Below are 21,545 nucleotides of genomic sequence, written 5' to 3'. Positions count from 1 at the left end.
TTAAATGAGGGAGAAGGGAAATGTCAGAAGGAAAGTAGAGGCTATGCTTCCGCCATTTCTGCTGGTACACATGGTTGTAAAGATGTTTGACTGTTCTACTGCGATTTAGTCACTAGCCTGTGGGTGGTGAGATGCGGAATACTTGGCATCTATTTGGCTGGTATAAATCAACAGGTGAAGTGGTTCTGGAAGTAGCAGCTGCACTGCTGGGTTTTCATCATGGTGGGGGAAGTTTCCTAATCATAGAAAATTAGCAACTGCCTTGGTGGCCTGCTTCTGTGGTATACCTTTGGAAGTTGTTCTTGAAAGTTCAACTTACAGTCTGTCCTACTGATAATTCTGTAAGCCATTTAATGTCTGCTAATAAATCTTTTCCCTGCCTAAACTAATTAGTGAATTCTGTTCTCTGCAAATGAAACAATTAAAATTGGAGGGAAGCCCTCAAGTGATAACTTAGTTAAATGTAAATAAAACTTCATTGTGATAAATAACAGTAATATCCTTTAGTAAACCCTTCTTCATGTTTACTATAATAGACTTATAATATTTATTTATTTATTTATTTATTTTTATTTTTTCAAAGAAAGTATATTTTGATCTGATATTCTTTCAACTGGTACCTTGCCCAGGAAGCTATTGCTGGCAGTTTGATCAAAGCACCATGTTTTGTTTTGTTTTTTTTTTGAGAGGGCATATCTTATATTTATTGATCAAATGGTTGTTAATAACAATAAAATTCTGTATAGGGGACTCAATGCACAATCATTAATCAACCCCAAGCCTAATTCTCAACAGTCTCCAATCTTCTGAAGCATAACGAACAAGTTCTTACATGGTGAACAAATTCTTACATAGTGAATAAGTTCTTACATGGTGAACAGTGCAAGGGCAGTCATCACAGAAATTATAATATTTATTTCTATAAAGACAAGTAAAGCCCTCTTACAACATAATTTCATGTATAAGGTGTAATGCATTGGTTCGGTTTGACACAATTACATATTAAGAAGAACCCACTGCTTAACAAGTAGTAACTATAAAATTATGTGGTTAGTGTATTTCTCCTACAGACTGAGAAAATAAATGTCTTTTTAACTTGCATTTATAATCTTTTTGCAACTCAAAAATCTAAATATTCAATTTTATTAACCTAAGCCAAAATAAAATACTAAGTAATCTCCAATATCCTGATTTAAAAATCCTATCAAATATTAATAACATTTGCTCTTCAGAAAGCATCTTATTTGTTAATACAATTGACAAAATATTCAATAAATTATGTGCAATAGTGCCTTTGTATATAAGCATAGAATCTTGTGTCTTTCTAGAGCTAGTTTAGTATAATTTAACAATCATTGCTAATAGCAGATGTGTGGTAGCTTATATATAAACTGTTAACTAAACTTTAAAATTTGGACATGTTTCAGTAAATCATTTCTGAGAAAAGGCATAGACGCTTATTTACCAACTATCTCCTTTATCTCCTTTAACTGGTAATTCCCTTTTAAAGACAAGGTCGACCAAATTATTTTAAAGACACTACTAGTTAAGTGTTCGGCCAAGCACAATTTATGAAAATTTCAAAGGGTGAACTTGAAAATACTTGAATCTCTCTGAAAATACCATATTCTATTTGGTGATGAAGTCCTCTGTGTTAGGCATTGTTCACAGTGGATTCTTGTCAAAAGCTGACTATACCAATTCCTTTCTAGAAAGGGAGACTTCTTGAGTCACTCTAAAGGATGTCTGCCCTTTCATTGTTACATATCTGAAAAGTCAAAAGGGTTAAAACCAAAGTCTTGTGAAAGTAAGAATCCCCAATGGATGAGTTCTCTCTAAAATTTTCTAAGTTAATTGATTATCAAGTTGCTTTTGTCAAAAATAGCACTGAAGATTGGACAAGTGTCATTTGTTGTTTCTTTAAAGTGCTATAAAAAGCGCCAATTATCTCCAAATGGACTCTCATTGTAATGTCTGAAATATAAGCAGCATAAAGTATATAGAAATTACAAATCTAAGATAGATGTCAGCAATTCTTTCTATACATTACCTTAACAATCATTACACACAAGTATACTTTGTGAACTTGCCAGACTAATACAATAACTTAGTCTATCTAATGTAACTTAAATGTGACTGGTGAAAATCCAAAATCTTAAGTTAGAACCTAAGCAGTCACAAGCTACTCTGAGACAAATGCCACAAAAAGCAAGGCTTAGGAGAATTTTAAGTAATTTCTCAGACTAATGAGAGACCTATATATTTAACTGAACTGTTTCTTAACCCTTCTGAAGAGGTTGGCTTTATCCAGCTTAAATCCAAATCCAATATTGTAGTTCCTTATATCAGCCCAGAGTTTTGAGTTCTTGATTTGTTTTTATCAGTAACAGAGTTAAAAGTGAGTCAGCACAGAGATTTTCTTAAAAGCTGGAGCCCAGTGCTGGGGAGAATGTGGGAAAACAGTACTTTTCTGCACTGCAGGTACATATAAATAAAAAGATTGTACATTAATGTGACTTTCTTGGAAGGCGATTGGCCTGGTCACATCTTTGACCCAGCAGTCTAACTTTTCGGGGCTTATCCCAACAAAAGAATAATGGATGCAATCTAATGGCAGAGATGCAGCAATAAGAGGACGTACCGCAGCATTCTTTGTAGCATCAAATAAGTGAATGTAATGTGGAAGTCCAATAATGAGCAATTGGTTTTATAAACTATGCTATCTACCTAATGGATTACCATGAGACAATTAAAATGAAGTCGTAAAGTAAAAAAAAAAAAAAGTGAGTCATCAGCTTCTTAACTGCTCTGGTAGGAAGAATTGCATAAATTACTAAAAAACCCTTTGTTATTAGAAGACTAAATGAAATTAACTTTAAAAAGATTTTATTTCAGTTAGATGACTTGAAAAATGAGGCCCCCTTACGGTAATCTTCTAGATAATTAAGGCTATATATCTAAGAGCCTGGTTTTCTAAAGTATTCTAATAGGACCGAGGCAGTTTAGAAAATAGTGTTTATCGATATCACAAGTCAGCATTACTAATACTCAAACATAACACCACATTTTCAAAATCACCAGTAATTCATATGTAAATAGCAGCACAAACTGGTAATTTCCTTACTAAAAGTGATATAGTAGTGCCCTCTGGTGGTTCAGATTAAGAATATTCCCCTGATATTGCATTATCTTGTGAAATATAAAAAGTACATTTGTATTGGAGAATATCAAAACTAGAGATTACCACAAAGAAATAAACAACTGTGCTTCAAAAATCTTTTTTCTTAACCTTCAAACACATTGGCAACAAGATGAATCCCTGATCCCAACTCCTAGGAATCAAGCTAAACTTGCCTATGATAGGCAATTCCTGTTAAGAGATTTACATCTTGGTTCTAGAACTTAACTGAGAGGTTTTTGCATTTTCTAGTTTAGCTTTTACATCTATGGGTTTCTCAAAAAACCTCACCAATGCTGGTTCATTCAACAACGATGCAAGAATCTGTTCAAATGAAAATGACCACTGAGGTTCTTCCCTGAGAGAGGAGAGATCTTTCTCCAAGTGGCTCTCTGTATTCCCCTCACAGACTGTACCAGAGAATCCTTTGGCTGATGATGTAGGGCTATGTAGTTTCCTTCCAACTTCTTCCATCCTGAGCAAAAGGCTGGTTACAATAGCAATGGCTTGATATAATGATTCTTCTTCAGGGTCCCCATGAAATAAGTTATATAGGGTCTTTGAAAGCTGAATAAATTGTGACTAGAAGACACAAGTTAGAAATAACATGTATGATATTAGACTTCGCAAATATAAAGAGAACTCAGAAGTGAACAGTTGCCTATTTAGAATTTGTACCATATAACCTTCACCATCGAAATTACAAGAACTGATGATTAATCCAATCCCCAAATAAATCTTGGTTCTAGGAAGATGGGTATGAACCATGGAAGAAAGTTCTATTTAAGATTTATTTGTTGCCTAATAGCAGTACATTATACATACAATAATTCCTGGACAATTTACCTGTCAGCATTCCTTCAAAGTCAGGTGGTACTTTTAATTAGGCAAAGTCCCATATGTCTCTACAGGTAAATCATCTATTTATTAATCAACCTTAGTGAAAAGATTAAGAATGAGTTCCCTTTGGTCTCCCCAAAGAATTAGAGTGGGCAGCTCAACTAGGATGGCTTAAATTTAGGGAAGAATGTTTGGGGACCTATCTGGTAGCACAAGGTAGTTCTAAGGAGCCCATTTGGACATGTGTCTCTTTAAAGGCTGAGGGGTGCCCAAGTGGAGAAATAAACTGATTTATTTGCAAACTGTCCCTAGATAGTCCTAGACATTCCTAGAAGATATTTAGCAATTAAAAAAAGATTCCAACATGAGTTTTGTAAGTCAACCATCATACCAGAAAAGTTTATCTGTATATAAAAAGCAAATACAAAAGGATATACTTTATAAAAATATATTGTATTAAACTTTTCAGTTTTCTCTTTCTTCCTTAGTCTGTTGTACTGTTTATAAAAATTTAAGAATAAAAATACTTTACTGATTCATTCTAAAAAGTATGTATTCAATGATCAAATTACCTAGCCCACTGAGAAATACTGAGTGATTTGATAGTTCTCATTTTGGTACAGTTCTGGGAATCCTCAGTATCTATATTAACAGATTAAAAAATATATATATATAAGAACATATACAGACTGAATATTGTGTAAGGAAAAGATGGATTTAGAACTGCATCAACAACAGTCATTAGTATTATTTGAGCAGGTTCAAATACAAGATGATTAAGAACCAGGGTGTGACCTATTTTAGTAATTTCTTATTCCTAGTACCCAGCATTGGGCATGTCATCTAGTAGGCACTAAAAACATGTGTACTGAATAAGTGAACATTTCCAATAAAGCTGCAAATAGAGAACACTGAAATATATGTTATTATACATATTTTCTATGGCAGAAATACTGTCACAGCAGAGGAGCTACAGTGAAATCCTAGATACATTTAAATGTTTAAAGTAAAAAATCATTTAAAAATCTGCTCTCATTCTTCTGTGCTCATTGGAAACTTACAAAGATGATATATAGACTTTTAACTATTTTTGTAATAATATGTTGGCTATTTTGGAGTTGGATACACCCACAGTCATAAAAAAAAACCCAAGAACCTACAATTTTTTCTTTGAGAATACTATACCTGATTCATTCTTGGTAAATCTTTAATATTTTCTTCTTTTTTGAAAAGCTCATCTTGCCATTGACTTAGATATGCTTGAATATCAACTTTTCCTTTGCCTAAATGAGAGGAATGAAACCATTTCATAATGAACAGCCCACTATATTTTCTCAAACCTCAAAAAAATTATGATTGAAAATAATTTCATAAGATATAAGATTCCACCTTTTATAATCCAAGAAATGATTTGAATTTACCTTTTATTTTACCACCCATTCTCAGAATACATTGCCTATTTCCATTAAACTAAAACTTTCACTTTGGGATAGTTGGAGACTAGGGAAGATGAAGGGAGAGAAGGAGAAGAATGCATTTCAGATTAAACAGTACACCTAAACTTGATGATGTACACTTCATGTAGATGTTCTCATGCATAATAGTAAATTTAAAATGGCTTCTATATGATGTTTTTAATATGCAGATACTAAAGTGGTCTATGGTGGTTCTTTTTCAAAATTTCAAAACTGTTCTTATTCTTTCATTCTTCTGAAGAGTTTAATCAAGATGATATCAATGTGACTTTATTAATAATTATTTAAGATCCCTTGGAAAACTGGGTTGAGATATTGAACAACCTGGGGAAGTTGTCATGCTTAAACAGATCTTCAGCAATTCAATATTTGTTAACTAAATAATAATGAAAACATAAAAAAATGATGAACTTTTGGAGAGCAATCTGACAGCCTCTATCAAAATATTAAATGTGCATATTCTTTGTAATCCAGCATTCTCATACCTCTATGAGTTTCTCCTATCTTAAAGATATATGTGTAAAAGTCTCCCAAAATGTATATATCAAAATGTCTGTTGCAGAACAGTCTGCAGTATAAATAACTGGATAAACTAAATGTCCATCAATATTGGTCTATTGAAATAAATTATGGTATAACCAAACAATGGAATATTCCATACTCATTAAAAAGAATAAGATTCAAACGTACTGACATGAAAAGATGTCCATGATAAATCAAAACAGCAAATTGTAGATCAGTATTTATGGACTATTTCTTTTTCAAAAAAGAGAGATGGCTATATATATATCTGTTTACATATAAACAGGTCTGGAAAGGATATAGATCAAAGTTTTTTCACATTTACTTCAGGGTTGGGGTTGTATGGGGATATGAGGACTTCCATACTGTTTAAATTTTCTTTACAAGTATTATCTATTATTCTTGTAATTAAAAACAAATACTTTCAAAATAATGAAATTGAATAAATATGGGTCATTTACTGTTATATTTTCTATAACTTCTGAGACTTAAAAATCAAGAGACAAAAGAATAAATTGTTAAACTAACACAAAGGAACTGAAAAAGCTCTCAGGACAAATCAATAGACTTTAAAGGAAATCCACCTTTTCCCTTTGCATAGTTAACCCTATTTATAAAAACCATAACTTAAAATAAATGATAGTCCCAGATCATAGTACCTTTCTCAGGGCCATTTTTTACTGATTCTCCTTCTTTCTCATCTGTAGGCTTGGAAACTAGAGGAAAAGAGGACAAGTCAATTTCAAAAAATATTTAAAAAATAAATACCTTTTGGAAGTATAATATTTCATATAAAGACTTATAAGCACATATGATTTTCTTCAATTCAGCAATTTTAGCTGACCTGACCTCCTATCATTAGAAGACAAAGTATTCAAGAACTTTTATTGTAAAAAGAACACTGATGAACAATCCACATGAAAAAAATCCTAGAGGGAAGTATACCAAATATTAAGCATTTATTTCTGAGTGGTATTTTCTTCTTTGAGGCTTTCCTCAGACTAAATTATATTACTTTAATTATTAGGAAAAAAACACTGGAAGTCAGAAGACTGAGATGCTGGTCCTGTTTGTGGCAATAACGCACTGTGAAATCTTGAACAAATCACTTCTCCTTTCTGGGTCTCAGTGCCCTTATTTATATAATTAAAGGTCTTGACTAGATGATTTATAAGGTCTCGTCAAACTTAATGTTCAAAAACTTAACGTATAGTAACCATAAACATACATTAATAAGGATTTACCCCTCTACAAAACATTCATATTTATGCAAAAGAAGCAAAGGGCACAAAAATAAGCTCATAACACTTCCAAATTATGTCTTGAAAACAAACTCACCCCTGTCTCCTACACCTACAGTGATTTATAAAAAGTACTCAGTGTTTGAATAATAGCTATGACCTTCAATCATCAAAGATTCTATTGTCTTCACTGTATCTTAACAAGGCATGAAAATGGTCTGATACATTTTAGAAATTTCTGCAACACAAGTAGGAACAAAACACATTTTCTTTCTAATTTTCCAATAAAAAATTCCATAAATCAAAACCTAAAATACAGCTTAGTTAGTTAAATATTTATGGGATACTTACCGTGCATTTAGCACTGTGCTAAGTGCTATGGTAGTACAAAAGAAGTATCTGGTATAATTAACTCAGTTGTACTAATGGTAGCTGGGTAAAGAATATTTAAGCCAGGAAGATCTCTATGAGTGAAGAATCAAAACATACATTTTCAACAGTATTTACCATGGAGCTGACTAAAATGAAGTAATTCTTCCCTGGAAAGTTCATCTCCTTTTGAAGCGTCCTTAGATTTCACTTCAGTATAAGCTGAAAACAGATAACCCAAATCATATTTACTAACAATGAAGAACAGATATGGGTCCTATAATGGGACAAGAAAATCTGAAAGAAGAGAGTTAAAGGGTCTCTGTATAAGAAAGACATATGTGAAGAAATGTGGAAGTGATACGGCTCTACTGCCTAGCACATAAGAAGTACTTGATCACTTTGAGTTCTCTTATTTCTCCTACTTGCTTTTTTTTAGTTTTCTGAGAGCCATTATAAGTTGAAATAAGAAAATATGGCATTTGGAAATCTTTGAAAATGTGACCTCAGTCATTTAAAAACATCTTCAACAACAAGGAAAACATGAAATTGAGTGCTCTAACAGAGCTTTTTCTGTTTGTGATCCTTCTACTGAAAGTGTATTCATTCCATGGCAATCTTAGACATTCTTTTGGCAATTTGACTTAACAATGTAAATTCTCTCATATCTAAAATATTAGGTGGTTTTTTTAATGCTGTGTTTGTGATTTTAGTGGGTGAGGGGTTAAAGATGGCTTTTAGATTTTTCATCTGATAAATGGTTCCTGGCTATCCTGGGAAGACTCTTTTAGATCCCAAGCGTAGTTTTAGACAAATGATGAGGCGCTATGTGTTTTTGTGAATTACTATATCTAAGCTGAAAGGTACTTTTGCAATGTTCCTTGAGTTTAAAGCCTAAATCTGCTTTTCCAAAATATGGATCAGGGCCGGGAAAGGCAGCTTCTTAAGGTCAGTGGGAAACACTGAAGTTGACTGGAACAGTGTGGTAACACTGAAGCACTATGATAGAATAGAAAGAAACCCGAGCTCTGGAATCAGACCTTGCTTTGAATCCCAGTTATGCAATTTATTAGCTATGTGCTCTTCAGCAAATAATTTAATCTTTCTGACCCTTAGTTTTCTTATCATCAAAACTGAAAGGATAATACCATCTTTCACAGATACTGTGAGAATTAGATAAAAGAATGCACGTAAAGTAAATACTTCAACAGAGCAAGTGCTAAATATAATATATAAAAGTACTTCCTTTTCCAAATGTTGGATATCCTTGACTGGCCTCATTTGTCTGAATAATTTGCAGTACTTTACAAGTTTGGCAGTTTGTCTAAAGTTAAATTCTTATAACAATAATAAAAGTTCAACATTATACCAATATTCAAATGATAAATAGTTCTTACACACAAATGATTTATCATTAAATGGATCACTAGCAGGAAGGAAATTTGTGAACCCATCTATTACACAGGATCTCTTCCACAGATTTCACTGTAACTATATCAGCAAAAGTACTGGTAATATGACCCATGGGCCACAATGAAGCAATGACCTTGTATCATATTGAAAACTATGTTATTTGTTAAGATTGAATTATATCTGTAATTTACTTGTTAAAATGGAATCAACTTTAATGATGCATATCATTAAAAGCTGTTAAACTCTTACCTGGAGGAATATGCAGCTTAAAAAGCAGCTTAAGCTTCTCAGTAAAACTTCCATTGTACATTGTGTCTGTTCAATAAAATTCAATTGCAAATAATCATGTACCCAAAGAACATTTGATCAATTCCAACAACACAGATTAATTAAGATACAGATATTAACCAGGAATTAGGATTCAGAAACCTTCTGTTCCTTAAACTAACAGTGAAACCACCCAATCAGCCAGATTCTCTTGAGTGTATAAACAAAATACCCTTTAACATAGGGATAAAATGCTCTCCTGCTGATCTCCCTTTCCACAATCTCAATTCTTTTTTTGGAATGAGGCTTTAGCCTCATTTGAGGAGAGAAGTCCTCCTCTTCAAGGGGGCAATTCCTGACAAGATAGCATCTTGGGATGTCTGGAAAAGCAAAGGAATGATAAAACTGGTGGACTATCTACAGGTACAACATGTTTGTTGGATATATCTCTGCTACTTTTCTAGGCTATGTGGTTGAATTTTTACTGAGGGGGAAGTCCTCCTGAAGCATCCATGTGCCCAACTGTAGGAAAATTGGGACATTCTCTCTCTTCACGTTAACGATTAAAATATCCCTATCTAACAGCTTGCTTTTCTGGGAGGGTTGCAGCAAAATGAGACCAATATATTAGATTTAGCAATAAACACATTAAAAGGGTTGTTATTGTTAAAGTTGGAGAAAATCTATCACAGGGTGATAAAATCTGACTTAATTGGTAATAATAGGCAACTGAGTATTTTAGGGGTACCTTTATTTATTGCTTTAAGAGGAGAAAATTATTGGACATCATCCTACCAATTGCAGAGGAGAATTCTTTGAAGTTTATAAGGCAGTCAGAGTTTTCATCCAACAATCTGAATGTCCATAAAGCTAGTGAGTCTCTGTTTGCAGAATGAGCCCAGGGACTCAACAAGTGATACAACACTCTAAACTGCTGGCAGTCAATCTGATACTGTTCCAAATACGGCAGACTAGGGTCATGGTGCTTCAATACTGGATGACTCAAATGCCAATAATAAGAAAAAAACAGCTCTTTCTATCAAAAACAAATGAAAAAAGGAAAATCATTAAACCAGAAAAAGTAATTTCATAAGATTTTTTTCTTTTAAACATATCTACTAAAATAAAATATTAAAGAGTGGTTGTGATAAAATTCTATTAACAGTATTATTTTTCATTTAAAGAAGGACAACAGTACCTTAAAGATGACATAAAGTTCATCCAGTTCATGAAGGCTCAATTTCACATCTTGTGATACAACACGCAGCTTTAAAAAAATTAAAAGCAATAATTTAGACTTTAATACTTCAGTACAGAAATTCTATTTGAATCCATTTAGAAATCTCTCTCTGCCAAAATAAATTATTGTTCTTCTGACTTTTTAAAGGAATAACAAAGTAAATGCACCTATTTTACCCTTTAAAAAGGGTGTACATGAGCTACAATTCAGTTTTACTGATGCGTTGTACTTTAACCTTTGTTTCATCAGACCCAAAAAACACTGCCAAAGACAGCCACTTAATGTCTATAAATATAAGCAAGTCTATTCTAAGTCTCACTCCATATATTCCTCTCCTGCCACATAAGCAACTTGTCAAGTCGTCATATGGGGTTGTCATTAAACACTTCAAAGGCACTGAGAGATGTACATTTCCTCTCTGGGCCAAAAAATTAACTCCAAGAAGTAATAAGCTTAGAAAGTATGTAATTTTATCCTACTCTACTCCATCAAGAATAAGTACCAATGATACAATGATTTTGGTATTTAAGAAATTTAAAAATAAGGGTAAAGATGACCCAGGAATTCTACTTCTAGGAATTTACCCTAAGAATACAGCAGCCCAGTTTGAAAAAGACAGATGCACCCCTATGTTTATCCAGCACTATTTACAATAGCCAAGAAATGGAAGCAACCTAAATGTCCATCAGTAGACGAACGGATAAAGAAGATGTGGTACATATACACAATGGAATATTATTCAGCCATAAGAAGAAGACAAATCCTACCATTTGCAACAACATGGATGGAGCTAGAGGGTATTATGCTCAGTGACATAAGCCAGGCAGAGAAAGACAAGTACCAAATGATTTCACTCATATGTGGAGTATAAGAACAAAGAAAAAACTGAAGGAACAAAACAGCAGCAGAATCACAGAACCCAAGAAAGGACTAACAGTTACCAAAGGGAAAGGGACTGGGGAGGATGGGTGGGAAGGGAGGGATAATGGCGAGGGGCAGGGAAGAAAGGGGTTATTACGATTAGCATGTATAATGTGGGGGGGAGGCACGGGGAGGGCTGTGCAACACAGAGAAGACAAGTAGTGACTCTACAGCATCTTACTACACTGATGGACAGTGACTGTAATGGGGTTTGTGGGGGGGACTTGGTGAAGGGGGGAGCCTAGTAAACCTAATGCTCCTCATGTAATTGTAGATTAATGATACCAAAGAAAAAAGCCTGTACCTTGCTCTCCTAAAAAAAAATAATAATAAGGGTAAAGATAAAGGATAAAATTAATGAAATAGGGGACACTTAAAAAGAAACAATGGTAGACTCAATGTAAAACAAAGAGTTGGTAATAGTATAAATAAGTAAAATAGACAAATATATATGGCAAGTGTGATAAAAGAAAGTACAAAAATCACTGAGAAGTAAAAGGGTAATATAAAAACAGATATAGAGTTATTAAAAGCATCCACCAGATAGAAAGTAGCATTAAATATATGTCAAATGAATTCCCTAAGCTTTATACCAACATATCTGATAGTCTAAATGAAATGGATAATTCTCTAGGAAAATATAAATGACCAAAATTAACTCAGGAAGAACAAGGTCTGAATAGACACAACTGAAAAGATCATCAAAAATCTGTCTCCCACCAAAAGGTACCAGATTCAGATGGTTTTAGAGGCTCATTCCTCAAACTTTCAGGTAATAGATAATTCCTATGTGATCTAAATGATTCCAAAGCATAGAAAAATGTGATTTATTTCAAATTCCTTCTGTGATGGGAGCACACTCTGATATAAAAACTAAAGTTAGCACATTCACCAAAAGAGAACTGTAAGCCAATGTCATTTTAACATAGATGTAAAGAGCCTAGCTAAACTATTTAGAAAAGTTATCAAACAGAACATTAAAAAAATAATATAATATGACCAAATATGATTCATTTGAAGAATTCAACAGAAGTATAACATTAGGAACTCTTTCATTTATCACATTAATATAAAAGAAAAATATATAATCTCAAGGTGTGGAAAATTAATATGCTCAAAGTTAACACAATATTGAATTTTAATAAAATGTCCAAAACCTCTTAACCTAGAAACAGAATAGAATTCACTAGTTTGGTAAAAGTCATCCTTCAGAAATCAATAGCAAATACACTGGAAAAAAGATGGCGGTGTGAGTAGTGTGGTGGAAATCTCCTCCCAAAACCACATATATTTTGAAAATACAGCAAATACAACTATTCCTAAAAGAGTGACCAGAAGTAACAGTAAACCAGCCAGTCTACATCTGGGAGAAGTTAACATGTCATGGAAAAGGGTAAAGTAAAAAGCCATGACCTGGTGGAAACCAAGCACTCCCCCAACCCCAGCTCATTGGAGGGAGGAAAAGAATCAGAGCGGGGAGGGAGTGGAAGCACAGGACTGCTAAATACTGAGCCGTAGAAATCTACCCCGGGAGCACAGACCCACAGTGCATGGTGCTCTGGAGATTGGAGGGGCTGAAAAGCAAAGTCTGAGATTAAGACTGCAAACAGGTTTCCACAACTGGCTGCCCTGGGACAAAAGAAAAACAGGAGCTTTAAAACTCTTAAAGGGGCAAAGGTTTAGGGAAGGAACAGTTGGACAAAATTATCCTGGCACACTCAGCCCAGCAGGCTGGGAACTTTTAGGAGCTTCAGCTGCCCTATGCCCCTGGTTGGCAAGGCAGCCCTGAGGCCCCTCACCACGATAAGCAGCCTGCCGCTCCTTGCTCCACACCGGCACATGCGTGCAAACTGGCTGTCCCCATCATTGCTGCAGACCAGCCAGAGGGCAGCCTCGCCTATGGGAACTACACAGCTTCATGCAGTCTTCTCCCTGTGCATGGCTATTCAGCCCAGACACAGAGGCTGCTTAGTGCATGCGGTGGATAGGCATAGACAGTGAAGACGGGCACTGAAACCAGGAGGCACGAAAGGGCTTTGTTCTCATGGCAGAACCTGCACTGCTCACCCGTGACCCCTGACAGTGCCCTGGGCTAACCTGAGTGCCGGCCCACCCTGCCCACAGCAGTTTAGGGGATTAACCCAGAGGCTGCTCCCTGCGCGCGGTTAACTAGGACGGACAGCAGAGACAGGCACTGAGACCAGGAGCCACGACAGGAGTTTGTCCTCATGGCAGACACATGCACCACTCACCTGCAACCCCCGTCATCATCCTAGGCCATCCCAAGAGCCACCCCGACCATGGCAGTTTAAGCAATTAACCCAGAGGCTGCTCCCTGAGTGTGGTTAATGAGCACAGACAGCAGAGACAGGCACAGTGACCAGCAAGCAGAAAGGGACTTTGTCCTCCCAGCTGACACCCACGTCACTTGCTGGTGACCACTCCCATTGCTCCAGGATTATAAAAAGGCAAAAGAACCTTGTTCAATCCAAAATCTCTCGAATACCACAAAGAGGGCTCGGTGAGACTGACATCACCCATCTTCCTGAAAAAGAACTCAAAATAAAAGTCATAAGCATGCTGATGGAGCTACAGAAAAATATTCAAGAGCGAAGGGGCAAATTCAGGAAAGAGATAACTGTAATGGAACAAAGGAGGGATTTAAAAGCAAATTAGATGAGGTGGAGAAGATTGTTAATGGAATAGAAATCAGCAAAAAGGAATACAGAGAAGCTGAGGCACAGAAAAGAAAAGGATCTCTAGGAATGAAAGAATATTAAGAGAACTGTGTGACCAATCCAAATGGAAAAATATTAACATTATAGGGGTACCAGAAGAAGAAGAGAGAAAAAGGGATAGACAGTGTCATTGAGGAGGTAATTGCTGAAAACTTCCCCAATTTGGGGAAGGAGATAGTCTCTCAGGCCATGGAGGTTCACAGATCTCCCAACACAAGGGACCCAAGGAGGACACCAATACATGTAAGAATTAAAATGGCAAAGATCAAAGATAAGAACAGAGCATTAAAAGCAGAGAGAGAGAGAGAGAGAAAAAAGATCACCTACAAAGGAAAACCCATCAGGCTATCATCAAATTTCTCAGCAGAAACCTTACAGGCCAGAAGGGAGTGGCATGATATATTCAATGCAATGAAACAGAAGGGCTTCAAACCAAGAATACTCTATCCATTGAGATTATCATTTACATTTGAAGAAGGGATTAAACAATTCCCAGATAAGCAAAAGTTGAGGGAATTTACCTCCCATAAACTATCTCTACAGTGTATTTTAAAGGGACCGCTCTAGACAGAAGTATGCCTAAGGCTAAATAGCTGTCACCAGAGAAAATAAAGCCACAGCAAAGAAAGTAGACCAACCAAATACTAACTAAATGCAAAATTAAATCAGCTACCCACAAAGTCAGTCAAGGGATACACAAAGAGTACAGAATATGACACATAACATATAAAAAGTGGAGGAGGAAGAAAAAGAAGGGAGAGAAAAAAGAATAATCAGACTCTTTATAATAGTGTAATAAGTGAGCCAAGGTAGACTGCTAGATAGTAAAGAAACTGCCCTTGAATCTTTGGTAACCAAGAATCCAAAGCCATAATGGCAATAAGTATATATCTACTGAAAATCACCCTAACTGTAAATGGACTGAATGCACCAATCAAGACACAGAGTTGCAGAATGGATAAAAAAGCAAGACCCATCTATATGCTGCCTATAAGAGACGCACCTCAAACCCAAAGACATACACAGACTAAAAATAAAGGGACAGAAAAGACATTTCATGCACCTAATAGGGAGAAAATAGCAGGAGCTGCAATACTTGTATCAGACAACAGAGACTGCAAAATAAAGTAACAAGAGACAAATAAGTACATTACATAATGATAAAGGGGGCAGTCCAATAAGAGGATATAACCATTATAAATATCAACACAGGAGCACCTACATATGTGAAACAAATACAAACATAATTAAAGGGGGAAATAGAATGCAGTGCATTCATTTTAGGAGACTTAAACACTCCACTCACTCCAAAGGACAGATCAACCAGACAGAAAATAAGTAAGGACACTGAGACACTGAACAATGCATTAGAACAGATGGACCTAACAGATATCTATAGAACACTCCACCCAAAAGCAGCAGGAAACACATTCTTCTCAAGTGCACATGGAGCATTTTCCAGAATAGACCACAGACTAAGCCACAAAAAGAGCCTCAGCAAATTAAGAAAGATTGAAATTGTACCAACCAACTTCTCAGATCACAAAGATATGAAACTAGAAATAAATTGAGTAAAGAAAACAAAATGGCTCACAAGCATATAGAGGCTTAACAACATGTTCCTAAATAATCAATGGATCAATGACCAAATTAAAACAGAGATCAAGCAATATATGGAGAGAAATGAAAACAACAGTGCAATGCCCCATCTTCAGTGGGATGCAGCGAAGGCAGTTCTAACAGGAAAGTATAGAGCAATCCAGACCTATTTAAAGAATGAAGACAATCCCAAATGAACAGTCTAAATTCACAATTAATGAAACTGAAAATAGAAGAACAAATGAGGCCAAAAGTTAGTAGAAGGAGGGACATAATAAAGATCAGAGAGGAAATAAATAAAATTGAGAAGAATAAAAAAATAGAAAAAATTAATGAAACCAAGAGCTGGTTCTTGGAGAAAATAAACAATATAGATAAACCCCTAGCCAGATTTATCAATAAAAAAGAGAATCTACACACATAAACAGAATCAGAAATGAGAAAGGAAAAATTACTATGGACACCACAGAAATACAAAGAATTATTAGAGAATACTATGAAAATTTATATGCTAACAAACTGGATACCCTAGAAGAAATGGACAACTTTCTAGAAAAATACAATCTTCCAAGACTGACCCAGAAAGAAACAGAGAATCCAAACAGACTTATTACCAGCAATAAAATTGAATTGGTAATCAAAAAACTACCCAAGAACAAAACCACCAGACCAGATGGATTTACCAGTGAATTTTATCAGACATTTAGAGAAGACATAGTACCCATTCTCCTTACCTTAAACTTTTCCAAAAAAATAGAAGAGGAGGGATTACTTCCAAACTCATTCTATGAAGCCAGCATTACTCTAATACCAAAAGAGGCCAAGACCCCACAAATAAAGAAAACAGACCAATATCCCTGATGAACATAGATACAAAATACTCAACAACATATTGACAAACTGAAATAAAAAATACATCAAGAGGATCATACATCATGATCAAGTGGGATATATTCCAGTGATGCAAGGTTGTACATTTGAAAATCCATCTATATCATCCACCACATCAACAAAAAGGACAAAACCCACATGATCATCTCCATAGATGCTGAAAAACCATTAGACAAAACCCAACATCCATTCATGACAAAACTCTCAACAAAATGGGTATAGAGTATATAAAGAGCTCATGTGCCTCAACAATCAAAAAGCAAATAACCCATTAAAAAATGGGCAGAGGATCTGAACAGACACTTCTCCAAAGAAGAAATTCAGATGGCCAACAGGCACATGAAAAAGATGCTCCACATCACTAATCATCAGAGAAATGCAAATTAAAACCACAATGAGATATCACCTCACACCAGTAAGGATGGCCCACATCCAAAAGACAAACAATAACCAATGCTGGCAAGGATGTGGAGAAAGTGGAACCCTCCTACACTGCTGGTGGGAATGTAAACTAGTTCAACCATTGTAGAAAGCAGTATGGAGGTTCCTTAAAAAACTAAACATAGGAATACCATTTGACCTAGGAATTCCACTCGTAGGAATTTACCCTAAGAATACAGGATTGCAGATTCAAAGACATATGCACCCCTATGTTTATCATGAACAGTATTTACAATAGCCAGGATATGGAAGCAACCTAAGTGTCCATCAGCAGATGAATGTATAAAGAAGATGTGGTACATATAGTCAATGGAATATTATTCAGCCATAAGAAGAAAACAAATTCTATAATTTGCAACAACATGGATGGAGCTAGAGGGTATTATGCTCAGTGAAATAAGCCAGGCAGAGAAAGACAAATACCAAATGATTTCACTAATCTGTGGAGTATAGCAACAAAGCAAAAACTAAAGGAACAAAACAGCAGCAGACTCACAGAACCCAAGAATGGACTAACAGTTACCAAAGGGAAAGGGACTGGGGAGGGTGGGTCAGAAGGGAGGGATAAAGGGATTAAGGGGAATTATGATTAGCACACATAATGTAGGGGGTCACAGGGAAGGCAGTATAACACAAAGAAAGCAAGTAGTGACTCCATAGCATCTTACTATGCTGATGGATAGTGACGGTAATGGGGTATGTGTGAGGACTTGATAATGGGTAGAATCTAGTAACCACAATGTTGGTCATGTGACTGTATATTAATGATATAAAAAAAGTTTTGTATAAAACCACTGCATATATATACTAAACAATAATACAAAATACTAGAGGCATTCCGATTAAATTCAGTAAGATAAGGAAATCTGCTTCCATTCCTATTATTTAATACCTCTGTGAAGATCCTACCCAATACAGTAACACAAAAGACCTAAAAGAGGTATAAATCTTATGAAGGGCAAATCTCTAATATTAAAAATAATATGATTGTCAGGGGTTAACATCCAAAATATATAAAGAACTCACACACCTCAACACCGAAAAAGCAAATATCCCAATTAAAAAATGGGCAGAGGATATGAACAGAGAATTCTACAAAGAATAAATTCAGATGGTCAACAGGCACATGAAAAGATGCTCCACATCGCTAATTATCAGGGAAATGCAAATTAAAACCACAATGAGATATCACCTCATACCAGTTAGGATGGCAAACATCAAAAAGACTAGGAACAACAATTGTTGGGAAGGATGTGGAGAAAGGGGAACCATCCCACACTGCTGGTGGGAATGCAAATTAGCTCAACCACTGTGGAAAGCAATATGGAGGTTCCTCAAAACCCTAAAAATAGAAATACCACTTGACTGGGGAATTCCACTCCTAGGAATTTACCCAAAGAAAAACAAGTCCTCAGATCCAAAGCATCCCTATGTTTATCACAGCACAATTTACAATAGCCAAGATATGGAAGCAACCTAAGTGTTCATCAGTAAATGAATGGATAAAAGAAGATGTGGTACATATATACAGTGGAATACTATTCAGCCATAGGAGGAAAACAAATCCTACCATTTGCAACAATATGGATGGAGCTAGAGGGTATTATGCTCAGTGAAATAAGCCAGGTGGAGAAAGACAAGTACCAAATGATTTCCCTCATTTGTGGAGTGTAACAACAAAGCAGAACTGAAGGAACAAAACAGCAGTGGACTCACAGACTTCAAGAAGGGACTAACACTTACCAAAGGGGAGGGTTGTGGGAGGTTGGGTGGGGAGGGAGGGAGGTATTATGAGTAGTACACATGGTGTAAGAAGGGTCAGGGGGAAGACAGGACAGTGTAGCACAGAGAAGACAAATAGTGACTGTGGCATCTTACTACAGATAGACAGTGACTTCAATGGAGTAGGGGGGAGGGACTTGATAATATGGGTGAATGTAATAACCACAATATTTTTCATGGGAAACCTTCCTAAGAGTGTATATCAATACTTTAATAAAGAATAAAGACTCAGAAAAAGAATAATGATTGTCTATTTACAAAACTCAACAAATGCAACTGAAAAAATATTAGAATCAATGTAAGTCAGTAACATAGCCACTGAACATAGCAACATATGTATATCCATAGTTTTTGTATACATAGCAATTAACAAATTAGAAAATGTAAAGGAAAAAAATCTCATTCATATTAGCAAGAAAACCATAAAATACATAGGACTAGATAAAACCATCAAGAAGTGCATAAAATGTATATGATGAAAACTATAAATGCTTACTAAAAGACATTTATAAAACCTAAAGGAGCTAGAAAAAGAACAAAGCCTAGTTAGTAGAAAGAAAGAAATAATAAAGATCAGAGTGGAAATAAGTGATTTATAAAACAATACTTGAGATCAATGAAACTAAGGGCTGGTTCATTGAAAAGATAAAATTGATGAACCCTTTAGCTAGACTAATCAAGAAAAAGAGAGGACTCAAAATCACAAATGAAAGAGAAGTTATAACTGATAGCACAGAAATACAAACAAACTATTGTAAGAGAATGTTATGAAAAGTAATATGTCAAGAAATTGAACAACCTGAAAGAAATGGATAAGATCTTAGAAACATGCAATCTTCCAAGACTGAACCAGAATGAAAAAGAAATCTGAACAGACTGATTACTAATGAAACTGAATCAGTAATGAAACAAAAAAATTGGCACCAAAAAAAATTCCAGGACCAGATGGCTTCACAGGAGAATTCTACCAAACATTTAAACAAGAGTTAATTCCTATACATCTTGAACTATTCCAAAAAATTGAAGAGGAAGGAGAGTTTCCAAATTCATTCTATGAGGCCAGCAACACCCTGATACCAAAACCAAAGACACTATAAAGACAAAGAAAAAAATGAAAATTACACACCTATATCTTTGGTGAATGCAGATGCGAAAATCCTCAACAAAATATGAGCAAGTGGAATTCAAAAATACATGAAAAAGCATTCACCATGACCAAGTGGAATTTATCCCAGGGATGCAAGAATGGTTCAACAGCCACAAATCAATGTGATACACCACATTGATGAAAGGATTAAAAACTATATGATCATGTCAACAGATGCTGAAAAAGCATTTGACAAAATTCAGTATCTACTTATGATCAGAAGTCTTAACAAAGTGGTTATAGAGGTACATTACGTCAACATAATTAAGTCCACTTATGACAAACCTACAGCTAACATCATACTCAATGGTGAAAAGCTGAAAGCTTTATGTCTAAGATCAAGAACAAGATAAGGGCGCCAACTCTCACTACTTTTATTCAACATAGCATCAGCCATCAGACAAGAAAAAGAAAGAAAAGGCATCTAAATTCATAAGTAAAAAGTAAAACTGTTACTACTTGTAGATGACATGATATTATATATAGAAATCCCTAAAGTCTCCTCCAAGAAACTATTAGAATTAGTAAATGAATTCAGTAGTCACAGGATACAAAATCAATACACAGAAATCTGTTGTATGTCTATACAAAAATAATGAACTAGCAGAAAGAGAAATTAAGAAAATAATACCATTTACAATTGCATCAAAAAGAATAAAATACCTAGGAATAAGTCTAACCAAGGAAGTGAAAGACCTGTACTCTGAAAACTATAAAACACTGATAAAAGAAACTGAAGACGACATAAATAAATGGAAAGATATTCCATGCTCATGGATAGGAAGAATTAATATTGTTAAAATGGCCATAGTACCCAAACAATCTACAGATTCAATGCAATCCCTATCAAAAGACCAATGACATTTTCCACAGAACTAAAGCAAATAATCCTACAATTTGTATGGGACTACAAAAGACCCTGAATAGCCAAAGAAATGTTGGGAAAGATGAACTAAGCTAGAGATATCACACTCCCTGATTTCAAACTATACTACAAAGCTATGGTAATGAAAACAGTATAGTACTAGAACAAAAATAGACACATAGATCAATGGAAACAAATAGAGAACCCAGATATAAACCCACACTTATATGGTCAATTAATATATGACAAAGAAGACAAGAATATACAATGAATGGGAAAAAGATGGTCTTTTCAATAAATGGTGCTGGGAAAACTGGATATCTACATGCAAAAGAATGAAACCGGATCACTTACTGTCCTACACCATACATAAAAATAAACTTGAAATGGAGTAAAGACCTAAATATAAGTCATGAAACCATAAAACTCCTAGAAGAACACATAGGCAGTAAAGTATTAAACATGAGCATTAGCAATTTTTTTTCTGGATATGCCTGGTAAGGGAAACAAAAATAAACAAGTAAGACTACATCAGTAAAAAACTACACAGCAAAGGAAACCATTAACAAAATGAAAAGGCAACCTACCAAATGGGAGAATATATATGCAAATGATA

General features: G+C 35.1%; 1 protein-coding gene across 3 annotated transcripts in view; it reads right to left on the bottom strand.

Moving 5' to 3' along the window:
* Window positions 1-651: 651 nt before the first annotated feature.
* Window positions 652-21,545, bottom strand: part of TBC1D8B (TBC1 domain family member 8B) — a 68,769-nt gene continuing 47,875 nt past the window's right edge. For 2 of the 3 annotated variants that reach the window (XM_036924990.2, XM_057495265.1), the window contains 7 exons: window positions 10,504-10,572; window positions 10,101-10,341; window positions 9,288-9,353; window positions 7,764-7,847; window positions 6,675-6,731; window positions 5,204-5,301; window positions 652-3,760 (listed from right to left, as the gene is read on the bottom strand). In XM_036924990.2, coding sequence (XP_036780885.2) covers window positions 3,383-3,760; window positions 5,204-5,301; window positions 6,675-6,731; window positions 7,764-7,847; window positions 9,288-9,353; window positions 10,101-10,341; window positions 10,504-10,572 — 993 coding nt within the window. In that variant the 3' untranslated portion in view covers window positions 652-3,382. Of the gene's footprint in view, window positions 3,761-5,203; window positions 5,302-6,674; window positions 6,732-7,763; window positions 7,848-9,287; window positions 9,354-10,053; window positions 10,342-10,503; window positions 10,573-21,545 lie in introns of those variants that run through there. The other variant, XR_005032564.2, reaches the window with a different exon arrangement.

The sequence above is a fragment of the Manis pentadactyla genome, chromosome X, assembly GCF_030020395.1.
Source record: "Manis pentadactyla isolate mManPen7 chromosome X, mManPen7.hap1, whole genome shotgun sequence".
Taxonomy (NCBI): domain Eukaryota; kingdom Metazoa; phylum Chordata; class Mammalia; order Pholidota; family Manidae; genus Manis; species Manis pentadactyla.
Note: the sequence above shows the minus strand (reverse complement) of the source record. Positions and strands in the feature narration are given on the sequence as shown.